The sequence below is a fragment of the Lutra lutra genome, chromosome 7 (genome assembly GCF_902655055.1).
Source record: "Lutra lutra chromosome 7, mLutLut1.2, whole genome shotgun sequence".
NCBI classification, from domain to species: Eukaryota; Metazoa; Chordata; class Mammalia; order Carnivora; family Mustelidae; genus Lutra; species Lutra lutra.
Window position 1 is genome coordinate 31448470 of NC_062284.1, and position 20240 is coordinate 31468709.

Here is a 20240-nt window from a genome sequence, read left to right on the forward strand (position 1 = left end):
CTTAAAAGCGGCAGCCTGATATTTTTTCCATATGTCTTGCTGGTAGGCACCAGGTGACACTAAACTGCAAAGTAATTTTTTTAAACCCCATCTTGCTGTTTCAAAGTCAGATTTGCATCTGCTTCCTGTTCACAGATAGTTTGACCCTGATGACTGACTGTTGGCATGGTGCTCCTTAGATCCAGAGATTGGCAACCCCAGAACTAGTTTGGAAGCCATTCACACTGGCCTTTTCTTGTGTTTTGAAAAAAGAAGAAACTAAATTGCAACTAAGTGCTGAGGGGGAGCTAAGTGGCTGGCTCAGAGTTCTTCTCTTCCTCTGTTGTAGCAGGTGTACAAGTAAGACATTAGATACAGGAGCTCTTGTGGCCACCTCTCTTTCTGAAACGTGTCTTGCTACTTGTACATTGGGAAGAAGAGGGAGGGAGAAGTCTCCAGTGAGCTAGTGCTCCTGGCTGGGAAGAGTTAGTTCTAGCCCCACATCTGACCTGATTATATAATTGAGGGAGCATACTTTACTTAATGGAAAGATCCTTTGGGTTTTCGCCTTCTCTTCAAGAACTCAGACTTACAGCCAGTACTGGCTTAAGGAACTGATTGGTTTAGAAGGAATAAGTAAAAATAGTAAAAACACATTTATGAGGAATTTAGTAATAACACCGGAAATAATAGGACATGGGCCCTGAATCTATATACTTTATGGAAGATAGCAGATTAGTTGTTTGTTCTTTATCGTATCTTAGAAGAAGCTTATGAAGAGGAGAGAGGAGAGGCTGCTGCAGCTGGCACTGTTCAATCAGAGAACCTGCTTCTGGAAAGGGGAAAAGAAAACCTGTCTATGTGAAAATGGGGAATATTAACCCAGCAATTTTCCTTTTATTTAACAGTTTTTCCCTTGCACGCTTCCTTCTCCTGCCCCCCTGCTCCTTTCCTTATAAAAGCAGAATTACCCAAATGGCCACAAAGATCTACAGAAATTTGTAGGCATGGACTGGGCTGGGCATATGGTACTTGTACTTCCAGGAGCTTGACTCAGATAGACTCAGAGTTCAACGGTCATGCCTTGGGGCCAGAAGAAGATGAGTCTTTGGGGGTATTTATCTACCAATCCTGAGAATACATAACATTTCCCCAGTTTACTTGGAAATAAACTTCCTAACTTAGAAGTGTCTCATGTGGTTAACACAACCCTGGCCAGTTCAGTCTCATCCCAGACTCCCCCATCAATTAGTTAACCCTCGTTAACTTTTAGAGAGCCAAGCTGCTGCTGCTACCTCTAAAAAACACCCTGAATTCACTCTAATTGGATTGTTTTGTGGTTTTAACATCCCAAGGACATCTGCCTCCAGGAGGAGGTTGAAGTCTTCTAAGGATGACATTTAAAAAAATTTGAGACAGATGGGGGTGGGGGGGTGGGGGGGTGGGGGGGAACCACAAATGGGGAGGCGGGTTGGAGAGAGAGGGAGAAGCAGACTCCCTGCTGAGCAGGGAGCCCAAGGTGGGGCTCGATCCCAGGACCCTGAGATCACGACCTGAGCTGAAGGCAGACACTAATTGACTGAGCCATTCAGGTGCCCCTAACGATGACTTCTTGACAGTACTTCCCCCAAAGCTCCTTGAGTAAGGTAAGGCAGGCCCAGTTTTTAGGGAATCTCCCTGGCCATAGCATGTTCTTTTATACATGAGTGATGGTGAGAGTAAGGGTCTCCCACCCACTGCTTCTAAATAGGAGTCAGTGGCAGGTAAATATTTTTGGGCTTCTCCTAAATGTACTTCTCTCCTGGACTTTCATGTGCAATGCTAAGCCACAGGAAAAAAAGCTCCACCTTCATCCTGGTGCTGAATGCAGATGTGGCACCCTGGCCAAGGAGCTTGGTTTAGTACTGGTTTCCATATGCAACAGTTATCAGAGGGAGGCTACCCTACTCCACAGCCCTCCTATGATGCAGAATCCTGTGTAAACCTATTTAAATTATCCACTTGCTCCCAGCTGACTCTCTCCTGGATCTTTAACACATAATGGGAAAAGTGCTTTCCTTTGCCTTCCAAGAATTCTTGGCAGAAAGTCTGCAGGTTGCTCTCATCACCTTCTTGATCTCCCTGAGCTGCAGTGGGCATTTGCATCATCACAGGTAAGAGTAGCACTTACTTTGGCCTCCTTGTGTTGAAACATCTGGAAGCTCTTGGCCTCATCCTCCGAGTTTACCCTTTCTCAGTGCAGTCTGAGAAGAACCAGAAGGAGAATCCCGTATGGGTCAGAAAAGAAAATTGGGTAATAAAAATTTAGTAAAAACCTATAAGTATGTTTGGGTTTTAATGTTGCCTTTATATTTTTAATTTCTGTGGAGTACTGGTTCTCTCTTTTGTTTTTGCTTGGTTTTGATTTTTCTTGGAATTGTGGTGCTTTCTGCTGATGGTGTGTGTGCGCCTTCCATTGCAGGGTTCGCAGCCGTTCCACTCGACTTAAGGCCCAGGGATTTGGCTTCTGTCCAGTGTGTTTTGGAAACCTTGGGACACCACTGCGCTAACGTGTTTACATGCATCTGCTTCTGTCTTAGTGGCTGCTATGCCTCCATTATCTGTACATAGAGACCCTGTTTGATGTTACCAGTAAGGACCAGTGCTGAATGGAAGATAACCACTATCCCTTTGCCAGAGTTGGAAAATAGTGAGAACCCATTTAATTTAACAGACTTGAGGATTTGCTTTATTTGTCAGTTTCCTTTGATATGAGCTCTATAGTCAGAAATGTTGCATTGATTAGGAGGTCCTTGGGCATTCTATTTTTCAAGTGTCCCATGACTTGTCCATTCTGTCCACCTCCCTGCACAGGGAACAAAGCTTAGCTCCAGTGGAGGGAGAGACCTCTGTCCTCAAGAGTTAAGAGTCAGAACTATATTGTATGGTGTTGGATTGCTGCTACAGAGTTGCCAGGTACAGGGAAATGGGAAGTTAGTTAAGAATTTCTGAAAAACAATGAGAAAAAGACTAAGAGAGGAAATACCTTGAATTGTGGTTGGGAAAAGTTTAGACTTGACCCGAAAATGTCTGACCAAAAGTAGAATAACAGTTAAGCTTGGGAAAAGGTTAGAGAGAAGTAACAGTAACAAAAAGACGACAAACATCTTAACTTTAATATAATGGTGGAATTCAAAGGGCTTTAAGGATGAACCTTCCAGGAATGATAGTGTGTTTCTGCTCAATGTGTTCTAATATTTGAGTCAAGTAGGTTTTAGAATAATGACCCCAGGTTATCAGCCCAGGAGAGAACCAGGTGATGAAGTATATAACTTGCCATAGGGCGGAAAGTGTGTTTGGGGTGGGGTGGGGTTTGGAAGTGGGGGAGGAAACAGAGCTAGAGAATTCAGTCAGATGTGTGTTCTAGGCCCAGCGTTGCTACTAATAATAATTATGGCCTTGCACAAGTCATTTTCCATTTCTGGCTCTTAAAGAGTGGGGATTCAGTGAACTCTAAGGGCCTTTTAGCTCTAAAATGCTAGGAAGCCATGATACCAACACATATCGCATTCTAGTTATATTATCTGCACAGTGGAATGTGTTTTACTTAGCAATTTTGAAAAAGTTTTATTTTGGGAATAAATATGGGCTCGAGAGAAGAAATATGATGGTTCCTTAAGAATTTTCCCTTGGCAAAAATTTGGAAAAATGAAACAGACTTCTGGCAGGAAATTTGCTGTTAGGATTGACACTGTCTTTTTCTGCATAATTAATGACCATGGCTGGTTTGCCATAGGTTTATAAGAATTTAATGTGGGAAAAGCCATACATGTATTATCTAATTATAGCTGTTACTGTTCCAAGGCCTAGTAACTCCATAGGGAGTTTATTAGTTACATAAATGATACTGCCTTTGTCTTCAGAACTGCAAGGTGGAGCCTGGTTTTCTAATTGAAGCTGAATTGGTTGGCGGTTCTTAAATCATAAAATGGTGGTGTTCAAAAGTGTAAGTGGATTGTTCCCAGTACAAGTACCCATAATACTCCCATTCTTTTCACGTCTAGGCCAACTGGTCTTCAGGCTGTTGTCTGCGCTAGTGGTCATTTGCTTATAATCATTGTTTTTCCTTTCTTGACTTCCTCCAAAGTGGTAAAGTGAAACTCCTCATGTGGTCCTGTCTGCCCTCCCTCTTCTTCTAGTCTCCCCATCCTACCCCATCTGATTCTCAGGCCAGGGCTACAGAGAATGGAAGGCTATGGCGCCCTATCACTGTGCACTCTTATTACAGAGCCAAGGATTGTCACCAGTGAAGAGGTCATTCTTCGAGACAGCCCTGTTCTCCCCGTCACCCTGCAGTGTAACCTCACCTCCAACTCTCACACCCTTACATACAGCTACTGGACAAAGAATGGGGTTGAACTGACTGCCACTCGCAAGAATGCCAGCAACATGGAATACAGGTGAGAGGGACTAGCAGCTCCTCGGAAGATGGGAGGGAGCACTGCTGAACTTACTATGGACATGCATAATCCACAGTTATGTTATGTGGGAGACATGTAAGATATATATGGCCCTTCTCTGAGAGTCTAACCCAGTATATCTGGGGTGAGACCCAGGGATCTATTAAAGATTTCCAGAGGATTCTGATGAATAGCTAGGTTTGAGAGTGATAGATGTTCCCCTCACTGTGTAATAATAGAGAAACAGAGAGCATAGGGAGCGCTTTGCTCAGGGGAATGGTGCTAGTCAGTAGGAAAGTCACAATTAGAATGCAGATCTCTTGACTTAATCCTGTGGTTTGAGGAATCAGATTGAAATCTACTTTAGGACTCTTAAAGCAAGAGTACCCTAAGTGATTTTTCCACTGAGTGGATTTCCTAGTGAGTTACCTTTTAGGAGTAGTTAAATAGGACCAGAACCTGATTAAGACCAGTGGATACAGGGCTTTTTAATGATCTGGAATAAGGTAATTCCAGTAACCAGGAAACATCATTTGATGAAAGGGATATATTTGCTGGCTGAAGCTACCCTGGCACCCAAAGATTTGGTGCTTTTTTGGAATAGCTAGAGCACATGGCACCTCACCTTTCAGAATAGTTTGTGGTTGAAAACTAATCTGGAAAAGGATCAGCTAATCCTGTTTGTCAGCTTGATGCAGGGCAAAGAAAGAGTGCAGGGGAGTGAGACCAGGAAAACCTGCATGCCCAGGAGTAGCAGGGACATTCTGCAGTATTTTGCAAGATTGAGATCTTTTCATATCCCTTATTCAATTGACTCACATTAAGGATCCTCCTCCTTTTTTCAAGTAAAGAAACTGAAACTCGAAGAGTAATGACTCTTCACTGTTTTCAAGGCCAAATATTACAGCTAGTAAATTTCAGAAGCAAGGCTAGGTTTCGGCTCTTCTGACTTTATAGAACCTAGGTCTTTTTCCCCCCCCTGTTTTAACATACCATTTTTAGTGGCAATTTAATCTGTCTCTACTGTAGTTTCTTCTGATATTAAGTTGGAAATACAGCCTCAGCTATATTCTCATAGTTTAGAAAAGGTTAATCACATAGAACTATTGGGTGGAATGAAAGGCATATATTCTTGATCAGTTTGTTAGTTTTACAAGTTTGTATTTTTACAATAACTCTTTGAAGGTACCAGACATCCAGTTATGTTTCTTCTAGGTCTTGTACTATGTCACCTATAGGGCTTTGAACTGTCACTTTATAAATTTGAGCTTGACTTTATAAAATACGGCCTCCTCTTCTTCCTTCTTTCTTCCTTTTTTCTGGTCAGCTTATTTGCAGCTCTCCAGGGTGTTCTGCGTTGTCAGAGTTTTTCAGGGAATCTGTGTGCTCCCACATTTTGTGAAGTAATAGCTATGAGTCCCTTGGACCACCTATTAAGTCAGCTATGGAGCCGGTCTCAGACCCTGCACCTGCTCACTCAAGGGGATGTTTTCCATTTGCTTCAGTTGCTTCCCAATAGCTACTTGAAGGGAATGTTATGTGGGCGATTTTGAGCCCTAGGCATGGGCTTAAGCTTGGGAGTCATCTTTCTAAGTCTTTTCAAGGAACTTTTAGAGTTAGTCTGAGCCCTAAGGATACAGCTGCCTTTCCTCCTTGAACCTCTGGAACATTTGTTAAAAGCAGCTGACTTGTCTGTTTTCCCTATTGGGAGCATATTGATTTAAGAAGAGCCACTTGTATCAAATTTAGAAGACTCTTGGCTGTTCCTCTTAGAATATTATGCTGCCCTGGGTATGCTGAGACAGTCCTAGGGAGAGGCTGTGTCTCTCCTCATCCATATTCTCTTTTTTTTTTTCTTTTTAAAGTTTTTTTTTTTTTAATTTATTTGACAGACAGATTACAAGTAGGCAGAGAGGCAGGCAGAGAGAGACAGGAGGAGGAGGCAGGCTCCCTGCTGAGCAGAGAGCCCAATGCGGGACTCGATCCCAGGACCCTGAGATCATGACCTGAGCCGAAGGCAGAGGCTTTAACCACTGAGCCACCCAGGAGCCCCATCCATATTCTCTTAACCCCGTTTCTTTTTTGGGATGAACAGTAAGATGGACACATATATTAGGCTAGTCAGTGGTCAAGGTTAGGGGTTTTTCTCAGACGTTAACTAGTGCGGTGGAGATTTGACCATCACAAGTGTCATGTTTTAAGCACTGAGTCAAAAGAGGAGAAGCTATATAATGGCTATCCTCTGATATGGATTTCTCTCTCTTTGGTAATTACGCACTAGCCTGTCTGCATATGTTTTGGGGTGTGTGTCTAGGCTATAGTGTACTGAGCTGGTGTGAAGCTGGTTGTCAGGGGCAAGAAAGCTTGTTTAGGATCACCCTGTGGAATTCAGAGGAGTGCTGTTCCTACAGTCCTCCTTGTCACTCTGATGTACTTGATCAGGATCTCTGCATAGCTGTTTACTCTTCGTTTATATTCATTCAGTCATTTACTCCTTTATTCCTTCCCTCTGCTGTATTCTAGGTCAGATCATATGCAGCGTATAGAATTGTACACCACATAAACAGTGCCTGTCCACATAGAACTTGGTCTTTTGGGAAACTGGACATTCATCAAGCAATCACATAAATATATATATTACATATTTATATAATATATATTTATAAAAAATATATATATTTATAGTATATAAATATGTAATATATATTATATATTTATAGTATATAAATATGTAATATATATTATATATTTATGATACATATATAATAAATGTATAATCACATATGATGAATGCTTATGAAGAATTTGAGTGTATAATGAACATGTCAGGGAGAGGGATGTCACTTAGATTGAGGGTAGGAGGAAGTGATGTGAGCCAAGACTGATGCAGAAAGACTTAGGTTAGGGTAAGGGTAATGGGAAGCGCATTCTCTAAAGGAATATCTCGCGTCAAGGTTTTGAGGAAGGAACAAGTGGAGCACGTTGAAAAACGAAAGAGCCCAGTATGGCTAGAAAGTGGCTGAGATGAGGGTAGGAAGCAGATTTGTGCAGGTCCTTAGAGTTCTAGCTGTGCTTAAAAGTCTTGTCTTTTCTTTTCTTTCTTTCTTTCTTTCTTTTTTTTTTTTTTTTAAGATTTTATTATTTGTCAGAGAGGGTGAGCATGCACACAAGTGCGGGGAGCTGCAGGCAGAGGGGGAAGCAGGCTCCCCACTGAGCAAGGAGCCCGATGCCTGGCTGTATCCCAGGATTCTGGGATCATGACCTGAGCCAAAGGCAGACAACCAACCGACTGAGCCATTAAGGCATCCCTGTACTTAAAAGTCTTAAAAGTTTAGTTGCATTATTGTGGCTGGTGCTCTGATGTCAGAGATTTTTTTTCTCCCTAATGTCACCTGGGTCCTGTTAGTGAGTAGACTTATTGAAAGGCATGCTACTGAAATACAGTGTGGGAAGATGAAGCCCACAAAAGGGTCTTTAGGGAAGCACAGAAGATGATTTGCTTTTTTTCCTGCTCTTACTTATTTGACTAGCACCACCAGGTGAGCAAGAAGTTTTTATTGATGGCTCCATCCTCTGTATCTAAATAGAGTTTGTTTTGTACAGCCCTCTTATTTTGATTGCTTGTTTAAGGTTACAGAGCATGTATCGTTCTATATTTGTATTCCAGGCACCCAGTAAGGAGTGAAGCGTTAATGTTTTGTAATACATGGAGGGAGGGTTTGCTTTTAGTTAGGAGGAGGCGAGTTGTATTCAGAGACACAGTTTGGAGAGCAGGGTCCCTGGTTGCCCTTTTGACTCTTTTGTTGTATATTTTGTTGTATATTTGTTCCCAGCTTCCTCACTTGATTTTTTTTTTTTTTCTCATCTCTGCAGGATCAATAAGCCGAGAGCTGAGGATTCAGGCGAATACCACTGTGTATATCACTTTGTCAGTGCTCCTAAAGCAAATGCCACCATTGAAGTGAAAGGTACAACCCAACAGAGGCTGCAGTGTGAGCCTCTCACTCTCTTTCTGAGACACTACCTTGGTCTGGACTTCCAGTCTGCAAGCTGTTCTTGTTCCCATTATGGGAGGCAGTATAACACTATGGTAGGACCACACACTCAGAGCTCTGGTGCCCAGGTTTAACTCCAAGCCCTATCATCTCTTAGCTATGTATATGACTGTGGCAAGTTATTAACTTCTTTGTGCTCCTGTGTCCTCGTTTGTAAAACCTACCTCATGGGGATTGTAAGGAGGAATAAACAAGCTAATACGGTAGTTTGAGGCATAGGAGATTGCTGTTTCTGTGTGGTAAAAATGAATGTTGGCAGCTTTGTTATGGTTCAACCTATGTAAATCCCTTAGAACAAAGTGCCTTACAACTATTATTACATAGGTTTCTCCAACAGGCCAGCAGGATTTGGAAAAATAAGATGTGCATGGTGAACATAAACTAATTGTGGGTAATTCATTGGAATTTTAATAGGAACTGGGTGCATGGCATCTTCAACATGCAGCTGTGTCTTGAACATGTAGCTGAAAGTTTGAGAAAGGAAAGGAACTCTAAGAGAAGGAACAAGTGAATTTTATAAGATTGGAGCTACCCTAACATCGTGAATCAAGCTTTCCTGTGTTATTTCAAAGAAGCAGCTGAGACCCAGAAAAGTGCAGCCATGAGCTCTGGGTCCCAGAGTGTTTTGTGGCAGAGCTAGGGTTAGAACCCAGGTCTTGACTCTCAGTCCCCTCTTTTTCCATTTTATGAAATGTCCAGGGGGAAGGTGGGGCTACTGTTTGAGGTTAGACTAAAGAGGTGAGGGGTGGGTTGGTTGGTTGTTTTCCCAGTCTTCTTCATTTTGCTTAGGAAAGAGACAGACTTGTTCTTTAAATCCATATAGCTGATCTTTAGTGGCTGAAAGGAAAAATTTAGGAAATGGAAGATCCCATAATGGCAGATATTCAGATCTTTCTTTTTTTTTTTTTTTTTTAAAGATTTTTAATTTATTTATTTGACAGAGAGAGATCACAAGTAGACGGAGAGGCAGGCAGAGAGAGAGAGAGGGAAGCAGGCTTCCTGCTGAGCAGAGAGCCTGATGTGGGACTCGATCCCAGGACCCTGAGATCATGACCTGAGCCGAAGGCAGCGGCTTAACCCACTGAGCCACCCAGGCGCCCTATTCAGATCTTTCTTAAAACAATTAAAGAACTTCAGATTAAAGAAAGGCTGAGACAGATTCTAAGTTTCAGTTATATGTTGTTATTAAATGAAAGTAGTATCTTGCTGACACAGCCCTGACTTATAAGTGGACATAAGGACAGCCAGTGTCTCTTCTAGCTGCCAGATTGAATTCAAAATGCCTGAAGGGGTTGAGTCACAGTGGCATGGTTACAGTCCACACAGGGCAGAGAATCTGGGATTTGATTCCTTCAGGGCTTTTCTTGGAGAGGTCTGGGTTTATCTCTGGTTTTGAAGGATGACACATTTGTTCAGCATGGGGAGGGAGGCATGAGAAGGCCTTTTCTCTAAACCAGCCGAGTGTCTTTCCTTGCCTGGGTGAGCAGGACTACCTGGAGAGATGTTTTACTCTCCCAGGAGAGACTGGAGGCCCTGTAGTCTTCCAGGCTGAGCGTTTGGCGCAGGATGTAACAGGAAGGGTGAGGGAGGGAGAGTGGTGTGTGTAGTTAGCTGTCCTCCCCAAGCCTGAAACATAATTCCAAGCAACTGGAAGTCCTGGCTTCACTGTGATCCTGCTGACTTGGCTCTCCTGATTTCTAGCAGCGCTTTCAGGAGTGGAGATGGAGGTTTCCCAGTGGGTTGGCCGCTCATGAGCTGTGCTTTTGTGACCCCCCCAAGACGTCTTTTCCTCACATTCCCTTTAGCAGATAGGAGGTAGTGGTCTGGAGGGGCAGAGAATAGGAGGCTGCAGGCAGGAGCATTTTCAGAGGAGGTTAAAACTTCCATGATAGCTTGTGGCTGTGACTGTGTGTGTTGCGCACTGCTGCATTTTGCTGCCCAGGAGCTCTGTGAGGAAGATTGGGCAGGTGGTGAATTCTGCTTTTAAAGGAGTAGACCTTAAGAGAATTCTCTTTCATACAATTCTAAAGCATATTCTGTGATTAGCTTGAACTGATAGGTTAGTCTCTCAAGAAAATTCACAGGGAATTCCAGTCTCTCTCTTCCCTAACACCTGGATAGAAAACAGCTGAACACTTAATGTCTTTTAGGGGATAATTAGTTTAGTCCGGTAAAGACTGAACATTTGACTTTTTTTTTTGTTTAACTGTAAAAAGATTTGCCATAAGCCCAGGATCATATTCTAAGCTAGGTGGTTGGGGTTGCAAACTGCCTTGCACTGAGAGAGAGAGAGAGGGGGGCTGATTCCCAAAACATTTTCATATAAATTCTGGTTTTGTTTTCTCAGAGTCCATATGGTAAGGTAAAAGACAGTTATCTTTGTATAGCTATAAAGTTTTGAAAAATATGCTGAGTACTTGAGAGAGATTCAAGAAACATTAAGTGACCTCTGCTGAAAGGAGTCTCTGAGAATCTTCCTTTGTGGTTTAAGTATAAATTGGCATTTCAGGGCTGTCTCACTTACACCACACAGATAGATCGCCTTAGCACCAATTCCGCAGTCCGCAGCCCTTTTCTCCCCTATTTGGCTTGTACTGCATGCATTCGGCTCTTCCTCACTGAGGTGTTGCTGGGACTTAGCACTGCGGGGAGCGAAGGGCTTAGACTAGACCACAACTGGGCACTGGAAGAGCAGGTCATCACGTCTTGCACTGCTTATGGTGTGCAAGGAAAAGAAGACTGAAGGAGTCGGAGGGGCACGTGGCCAGGAGCAGGCCTGAGGTGGCAGTGTTTTCCACTCTAGCCTGTAGAGCCCCTGTCAAGAAAGGAATTTTGAGGATGGCAATGTCCACATGTAGTAGGGAAGGCCTTGCATCTGAAGTAGGGGTTTTTTCTTGTACTTTTTTAAAGGCCAAGAATGTGGCACAGTGTAAACAGGAAGATACTATTACTGTGTAAGGATTACATTTCTTAGGTATCTGCCAGGTGACCTGAGCAGATGCTGGGGGTGAAAGATGGAGCAGGGCTGGCCAGGGGAGAGGAAATAGCCAGGACTAGAGCTTAGTGGGATCTTGGCCCCAAAGCCCAGCCTGTCTTGGGATCCACTTAGGTAACTGTGGGGAGGCATCTCTTTCCCCAGCATTTTGACTCTTCAGAGGTTATGTCTTCTAGAGACTCCATAGCTTGCTATAGAGCATTCGTGAATGGATAGGTACTGAATTTTCTATTTCTGTAATTCTTGAACCTTTCTAACTCTTACTGTCTTCCTCTTTCCCTTTTTTCCTTTTCTGAAATTAGAAAACAAAATGTGCTCATAACAAAGCACATTAAAAATGTCTGTAATTTACAAAAAAAAAGAAAACCCCTCTCCTGACTTCCACACCCTATCCTCATCACTCAGTTATTTTGATTAGTCCAAGAAATAAGGAATTTGAATTTTATTCTGTTTTTAGAAAAGGATTCTGGTGGTCACCAAATCCTTTGCAACAAACATGCTATTGCCTCTTGTGAAAGGTACATCCCAGACCCAGGAAGGTCTGCATTGAGGGTCTAACTCATTTTATTAAGCTCACCATTATCTCTCCCTGCTCACTGGGCATTTCAAGTGACTTTCAGTCTTGTGGGGGCTACCAGAGATGAGACCGATCTTGTTTTTCCCTCCATATTTCTCAGCTTTCTTTGTATTTTAATGTTATGGCTAAATGTTAGGATTTCTAAATGTTATAACCTTATCCTGCATCCTTGTTTCCTACTCTATAATATGGCCTTACAATCGATACATTAAAGTTCAGACTGGCTGAGATGGACTGTACACTGATGACAGTATCCTTAAGAGTAATAATACACATCTCTTCATTTGTCTGGCACTTTCAGCATACAGAGCATTTTTGTGGTTATTTATTTGATAGATAGCTACTTTGATAGGCAAGGATGCTTAGAGCTTCTGACATCCTTTAGGTCAGAACTTCTGTCAGAGCTGGTTCTGACTCAGAATTGCCCATACTTGAGAAGTCTTTGAAAGCAAAATAATACCTTGAAGTTGCTAGAACATTGTGAGCATCAACCTCAGCCCAAATAACCATACCTGTTCTTTCTTTTCCTCTCTTCAGGGTGCTACCCTGACCTTCCTTAATAAGAATGGCTAACATTGCACACTAACTCTGTGCCAGGCTCTGTGCTAGGTGCATTACTATTCTGTCCTCCCTTATAGTCTTCACAGCTCTTGGGTGGAAGTGCCATTATTATTTCCACTTTCCAGGGGAGAACATGGAGGATCCAGGGAATTAGATGACTGGCCCAGTGTGACAAGTAACCCATGGAACAAGGGTTCTCATCCAGGCACTCCCATGCCAGAACCTGTGCTCCTAGGCCCTAAGCCATGTTGCTGTGTGTTCAGCATATAACAGCTAGAAGATCTTGGACTGAGAGTCAGAAGAAATGGATTCTAATCCTGCCTTGCCATTAAACTTTCAGTGGCCCTAACCATTCACTGTTGTTCGCTCTCTTTCCTCGGGCCTCAGCTTCCACAAGTGTGTGATGAAGCAGGATGAGATAGATGGTCTTAAGAGTTCCTGTAAGGCTCCAGTAGGCTGTGGTTCCCTTAAATGGAAGGGGGAGAACCCAAAGGTGAGGTTGGGTTATTGAAGAAAAGGATCTCTAAGCTTCTTTTCTTCATGGTAGTTGGCTGTGTCAGCTTCTCAGCTTTGGGAGTGTCCCCTCAGTGTTCCACATACCTCCACTCACTCATCTCCCTGTCTTAAGGGACAGTTCCTCCTTCTACTGCCCTCATCTCAAACACTGGTGCCAGGAAAGATATGAGAGCAATGGTTCTCAAACTTGACTGAATGTGTGGGCACTGTGGCTGGACATCAGGCTTACGAAGAGCACACTGGGTGATTAGAGTGGCCCAGGCTAGAATCACTGTCTTCGAGGAGACTTCAGATGCCACCCATTCAGTGCTCTCACACACAGAAAGGGAAGAGCCTCATCTGCAGAAGGGAGCATAAGTCCCAGACTGCTCTAGTCTTCAGATGAATGATGCATCTGTCGTGTGTGGAGGCAGCTTACTGAGCCACAGGCAACATCCCTTTTGTTTCCATTGTGACCGGTCTCATATTGTTTCTTGGGCTAGCCCTTGGCTTAATAATTAAGTAAATCTTAACTCTCTCTCTCTCCGCCGTCAGCCAAGCCTATAAGTTTGCTTGCAGCAAAGATGAAAAATGAGTTGTGAGGTTATGAATTTGCCTTGAAAAGTATGAAACCCCACACCATGACCCCATTCTTAGCTCTGTTGTGTTTAACTTTAATGTCAGCTTCAGCTGAACATGCCTCCATTGCCCAAGTGGACACTTTCTGTAGCCGCCAGTGTGACAGAGAAGCTGGATGCTTTGCTCTTAAGTGTAGGCTGGACAGGCAACAGAGGGTGCTGAGAAACATGTGTTCGTCCTCCGCTGTGGGCCCAGATAATGAAATTGGGTCAGATGTTTTTGGGTAACTAAGACTCTTTTGGAACCACTGTGTTGCCATTCATCAGGATACTGGAAGGATATCCATTAACTGATGTCTAATATTAGAGTATGTGGCTAACAAGGCCAGAGAGCAAGTTAATTCCTGAGTAGATCTGTGATCTCCTTTAAAGGTCTCTCTGTTACTCTCTGCCTCCCTGAGAGGGTAGGGGGAAGTAAGGAGTATTTGGCTCTGTCAGATGCCTCAGACCTACCTTCAGACCAGCTGACCCTGGTTAAGTAGTTCCTTATTAAATGGCAAGCCCATAGAAGGTGAGACACCTTAATCAATATAAATAGGCCGTTAATCAAAATTTGTGAGTATCTGACCTGATTAAACCTTATTAGAGTTACAAACAAAAGTCCTGTTTATATCAGTAGGGAGAGAACACGTTAATCAGCATCTCTTTGATTTCTTAGAACTTGTAATGCCAGAGTCTGAGTCTAGCCTTTCCTTTCCCTGATTAATAACTAAATTTAAATGTTTTTGACCCTGAGCTCCAATCATGTGCTAGATTGGTATAGAGATGTAAGTTAATACTCATAAGACCGCTGTGAATTATGTGAGTATTACTCCCGTTTTACAAAAGTGAGTAGTGAAACTCAAAGGATTTTAAATGACCCACCTTAGGTTACTCAGTTGGTGAGTCATAGTCTCAGTGGAGCCTAAATTTCTTTGACTTAAAGTCCAAAGCTCCTTTTATTATGTTATGGTATATACAGAGTAAACTCCCGACAGCTAAATCAGTCCACCTCAGGTCTAGAGTGTTCTGGTACCTCTATAAGCAGAGATAACCTTTAGGCAGTTTTCTATGCAGTTGTAATGCATATTGCATATTTTTATTTTTTATGGACTCCATTCTAGTTTGGTTTATTTTCTCTTCTCTGTGATAAAGTACAAAAAGCATGACCTCTGGATTCAGTCCTGAATTTGGTCTCTAGCTTTACCGTTTATTGGCAATGTACTTTTAGAAGTTCAATAACTTCCAAACTTGAGTTTTCCAGTCCGTGTAAATGGGGTAATATCTTCTTCACCGGGTGGCTAAATTACCAACTTAGAGACTTAAAAGCAAAACAAAATAAACCCCCCTTATTACCTCATAGGTTCTATGGGTCAGGAATTAGGGAGCTGGCTAGTGGGGTGGCTCAGGGTCTCTCAGGCTGCATGCAGTCTTCTGAAAGCTTCATGGGGGCTGGAGGATCTGTTTCCTAGGTGGCTGCCTCACATGGCTACTGTTGACAGAAGGCCTTAGTTCTGCACTACGTGGGCCTTTTCCATAGGCTGTTTCAGTGTCCTCCAGGTATGACAGTTAAGCTTCCCCAGAACGTGTGATCCGAAAGAGAGCAAGGAGAAAGCCACATGGTCATTTGTGAACTATCCCAAGTCACATACCTTTACTTCTGCTTTATTTCACTCACTTATTCATTCATTCATTGGAATACTGTCACGAGGCCACACTTGGGGCGGGAGCAGTTATGCTTCACTTCTTGAAGGGAAGAATATCAAAGACTTCGGTGACTATTTAAAAACCACCATGAGAGGACTCTGAGCCCTAAGGAACCCCCCTTGCTCTCTTCCCAGTGCTTACATGTGCTCTGAGAGTCTGGTGATCTTTCTTGCTGTGGGTCCACTGTCCTGCTCAGATTTTCTTTCTCCACCTGCCCCACTATTCTTTCTTTTTTCCCCGCTATTTGTGTATGGTTGACTCAGAGTTTACATTAGTTTCAGGTATACAGCTCTGCCATTTGGTAAGTTTATGTATCACGCGATGTTCACCACAGATGTGGCTGCCATCTGAGGTGCAGGCTTTCTGATTGAGCAGCTACCATAAAGGATAGAGAGAAGTGAAAAGATTTTTCTTTGACTCAAAGGCTAAGGTAATAGTTGTTATAATCCTTCCTTTAGGGATAGAGTGATGTGGCTTGGGTTAATTTTCTCTCTGCCCACAACACTAGTGACACTTCCACCATCCCAAGGGTGACTAATCAGAGCGTCACTTGGTATTCTTTGCTAAGCTAAGGAGAAAGCAGTAACAGATCTAACCATTGAAGACTCTTTCCTATAGGTTTACACTATGTAAATATGGCCATCAAACTGTGATGAGGGTGGCTAAGTTCCTAGATGGTCTTTGTGTATAGTAGGTTTTAAGGCCATGTTCACATGGGTAGGTAGACGCCTCTGTAGAATACCAAAATAGATCAGTGGAAAGGGGAAGTGGTGTTTCTCTAAACACCACGGTAGGAGTGAAGACCATCCCCATCCTTCTCCTCAGGTCTTGGCCTTCTGGTCTGCCTCCTTTCAGAATAGCAACTTCTTAGAGGCCATGGCATCATAAGCCAACTCAACTTTTAGCCTTCTAGGTGGTTCTAATGTGCAATATTGGGATGAGTCCCCAAGGTAAAAGCCGATGGTATTAGTTAGATAACTGGGCCAGAGTGGGTATTCTCTGTGGGGCAAAAGAGGATGAAAATGGAAAAATATGCCACACATACGCTGATTTCTAAAATTCCCATCTCCATCCTAGACTACTGTCCTGAGCTTCAGACTGGACATCTCAGCTGTCTACTTGACAACTTCACTTGGATATTAAAGAAGTATCTTAAGCTTAACATGTCCTAAACTTTGAACTCCTGGTTTTTACTACCACCATTGCTCTATCCCTAAACAAAACAAAATAAAAACAACCCAACAACAACAACAACAACAAAACACAGTCTGATTCTTCTATAGTTTTCCTTATCTTAGTAACTGGCAACTCCCTTTTAAAATTATTCAAGCCAGAAACTTTGGAGTCATCCCTGGCTCTTTTCTCTCGCATCCTACATTCATCCAGTCCATTGATAAAACACATTAACTCAGCCTATAAATATATCAGATTCTCCTCAACTTTTCCTGCTACTACCCTCATCCAAATCACCTTCTCCCTTGCCTGGAATACTCTTAACAGCTTCCTAAATGGTCTTGCTTCCACTGATGTCGCTCAACACTGTTGTCTACTTAGGAGCCAGAGGGAGCCTGTTAAACAGGCAGATCATTCCATACCCCTGCTTGGTATTACCAGTGGCTTCCTAGGTGACTCAGAGTAAATGCCAAAGTCACTGCAGTGGCCTGCAAAGTCCTCTTTGATCTGGGCTCCCTTCACTCTGATGTCCTCTTCTACCATTTGCCTTGCTTACTGAGCTCCAACCAAACTCCTCCATGCTGTTCCTTGTCCATAACAAGTGCACCTCTGCCTTAAGGCTTTTTTGTCTTTTATTTGGAGTGTTCTTCCCGTGGATATAGAAGTGCTCTACTCCCTTATTGTCTTCATGACTGTGCTAACAGTCAACAGCTAACACCTCAACAGAAAGGCCTTCCCCCCACCACTCTGATGGATTTGTCATACGGTAGGTGCTCAGCAAATGTTAATCAAACACATGAAACACAGCTAGAAGCAAAATGTGGTAGCTCCTCTGTTTGTTGTGTCTTCCCCGATGGTGTTTTCGTTAGTGTATTGCCGTGGAGCTTGCTTCTTGTAGTACTTAAGATGGTCTTTACTATTTATTGACTGAAGAAAGCTCTGAGGAGGGGTGAGCAGGTGGAACAGTAGGTCTGAGCAGTGACCGTGGCTTTGGGGGAAATCTGGTATGGTGGGAACAAGATTGACCCCGCTAGCCCACTCCCTTCTGCAGTGAGGAAGTTTGCCTGGGGGGAGAAACAATGTGTCCTTTTATAACATCCTTTTTAGAAAAGACCTCACACTGACTAGTACTGAGCCGGCCTCAGTTGGGCAGGCAGTGGCTATAGAGATACCTTGGGACCTTGTTCATTCCATTCTGTCCAGGTACCTCTAGAATTGGGCTGGGAAGCACAGTCTGAGAAGTAGCAGGACTTTGGATCATTTTTTAAGCCAAGAAAAACCAAGCTATTTAGAAGGGGAACATGGGACGAGCCCATGACATAATATAATGGTATAGGCTTTTATAGTCTCAAGGTGAATGTTTTAAATCTTACTTATCCAAGGACACTGGATGTAGATGGTGGCTAGAATTACCTCCATTTGATAGTGGGTGTAGAACTGAAGCACAGAATAATTAAAGAACAAGCAAAACTGGAATTTGGACCAGGCTTATTGATTCTCTTTCCTATCTTGGCCAACAAAGTGACATCTGGCCTACTTTGAGTTTTATTGCTTTCACATTACTGTAACTGATGAGGAGGAGGTATGGTGGAAAATTTAGTTAAGATCAAAGGAGACTAAATTCAAAGAATTAGCCCCATCTCTGACTTCTTGGATCCTTGAAACTTATCTAATTTTTTAAAAAGATATTATTTATTTATTTGACAGAGATCACAAGTAGGCAGAGAGGCAGTCAGAGAGAGAGGAGAAAGCAGGCTCCCCGCAGAGCAGAGAGTCCCAGGACCCTGGGATCATGACCTGAGCTGAAGGCAGAGGCTTTAATCCACTGAGCCACCCAGGCGCCCTGAAACTTACCTGATTTTTAAATTTTAAACTTACAAATTTCTTTGTAAGTGATCCCTTAAAGCAGAGAATACTAGCAATGTCTAATATATCTAGAAATTCCAAGTTTAGGTTTATTGAGATTACTGCAAATCAGGTGTACAGGTCAGATTCTTAAACTGTTAATAAAGTCTCTTGGGACATTGGTTGAATTTCTTGTTTATTCCTTTCTTACCCTTTGTGAAGACCAGTTTGCTGGATTCCTTCTTTCCTGGGAGAACCTTGCCCATTGATGTTCATCAGATCGCTTCTCTGGGCATTCATTGTTTTTACGTATCTTGCAGTAGGACTTGATTTTAGGTGTTTGATCTTAGGGATCTCTCATTTCCTTAAAGGAGTATATGACATTTGATATAATCTGTAATTGTTATTAGTGCAGACATTTTAAGAAAAACAAAAAACAAACAAAAAAAAAACCATAACCAGAAGAGATGATAATAGTTCCTGTGTGCATTTTTTTTTTTAAAGGATATTTCATTTAGGGTAGTTGAGCCTGTGTCCCCTCTTCTAGGAGGTACAAGAACCTCATGTATAGCAGAACTTCATATATAGTAATCCTGGTATCTGCGTGATTGCTTCAGTTGGTGAGAGGTAGGGGATGGATTGGTTCCATTGCTTTGTTCTGACCTGAAATGCGTGTTATCAAAGATGACTATGAGGACAGGCCTAGAGACTGGCTGTATTAGAAGCAGAGCTCCGAGTCCATAGGTAAGGTGTTTGTATCCTGTAGGCTCCTGTGGTAACTGTTGAACACTCTCTCACAGCTGCTCCTGACATCACTGGCCATAAACGGAGTGAGAATAAGAATGAAGGGCAAGATGCCATGATGTATTGCAAGTCAGTTGGCTACCCGCATCCCGACTGGATATGGCGCAAGAAGAAGAATGGTATGCCCATGGTGAGTAGGAGGCAGCCCTGATTCTCTCTGCCTGGGTTTCTGTGCTAGAGTTTCTCCTGGGAGGTCCAGACATCTGGACTAGTTGCTGTAAGCTGCCATACTTGCATGGCTTAGGTCACCCGTTCTAGTCACAGACAGTTACATTTTGAATTTGGAGGTCACTGACAGTCTCTGTCCAGCATGGAATCCCTACATGATTCGTTAAAGCTGGCTGTCTATGAAGGGATTTGACTGGTTTGCCTTCAAGATGGGAAATTGAAATAGCTAACCCCAATCTTTTTTTTTTTTTAAGATTTTGTTAATTTTGTTTATTTGACAAGGAGACAGCAAGAGAGAGAACACAAGAAGGGTGAGTGGAAGAGGGAGAAGCAGGCTTCCCACTGAGCAGAGAGCAGGGACTCCAACATGGGGCTCAATTCCAGGACCCTGGGATCGTGACCTGGGCCAAAGGCAAACACTTAACAACTGAGCCACCCAGGCACTCAAGATAACCCCAATCTTAAACTTTTATTATTTTTCTAGTCCATTTGTCCAAAAGAAAACACTGCTCTTGAAGTAGTCTCAGTACACCTTTCTGGTTTTGGGGGAAGACATGGCGGCCAGGGCAATTACTAGTAATATTCCAGAACACAGGGAGTATTGATAAGGGATTGAAGCAACATGGTGAGGTATAAGGGCAGCATTGGACATTGGAAATCTGACCGTATCTGCTCCCTAAAAGGTCAAAGAAAACATCTTTTCCAGTCGGTGGGATGATTCTTGGTAGTGCGGAGGGAGTCCAAGTTTTATACTCTTACTCACTCTTTGATTCATGATGTTTGGCCAGTCTCTCTTTATGTCAGGGAGGGTGTCACCCATTCCTC

General features: G+C 42.9%; 1 protein-coding gene across 3 annotated transcripts in view; it reads left to right on the plus strand.

Annotated features, from left to right (window-relative positions):
* Positions 1–20240, plus strand: part of NPTN (neuroplastin) — a 70648-nt gene that overhangs the window by 36167 nt on the left and 14241 nt on the right. For all 3 annotated transcript variants that reach the window (XR_007128548.1, XM_047736093.1, XM_047736092.1), the window contains exons 3-5: positions 4247–4418; positions 8292–8386; positions 19244–19377. Coding sequence is in view for 2 of the 3 variants with exons in the window: in XM_047736093.1 (XP_047592049.1) it covers positions 4247–4418; positions 8292–8386; positions 19244–19377 (401 nt within the window). In the remaining variant the exon portion in view is untranslated. The remainder of the gene's footprint in view (positions 1–4246; positions 4419–8291; positions 8387–19243; positions 19378–20240) is intronic.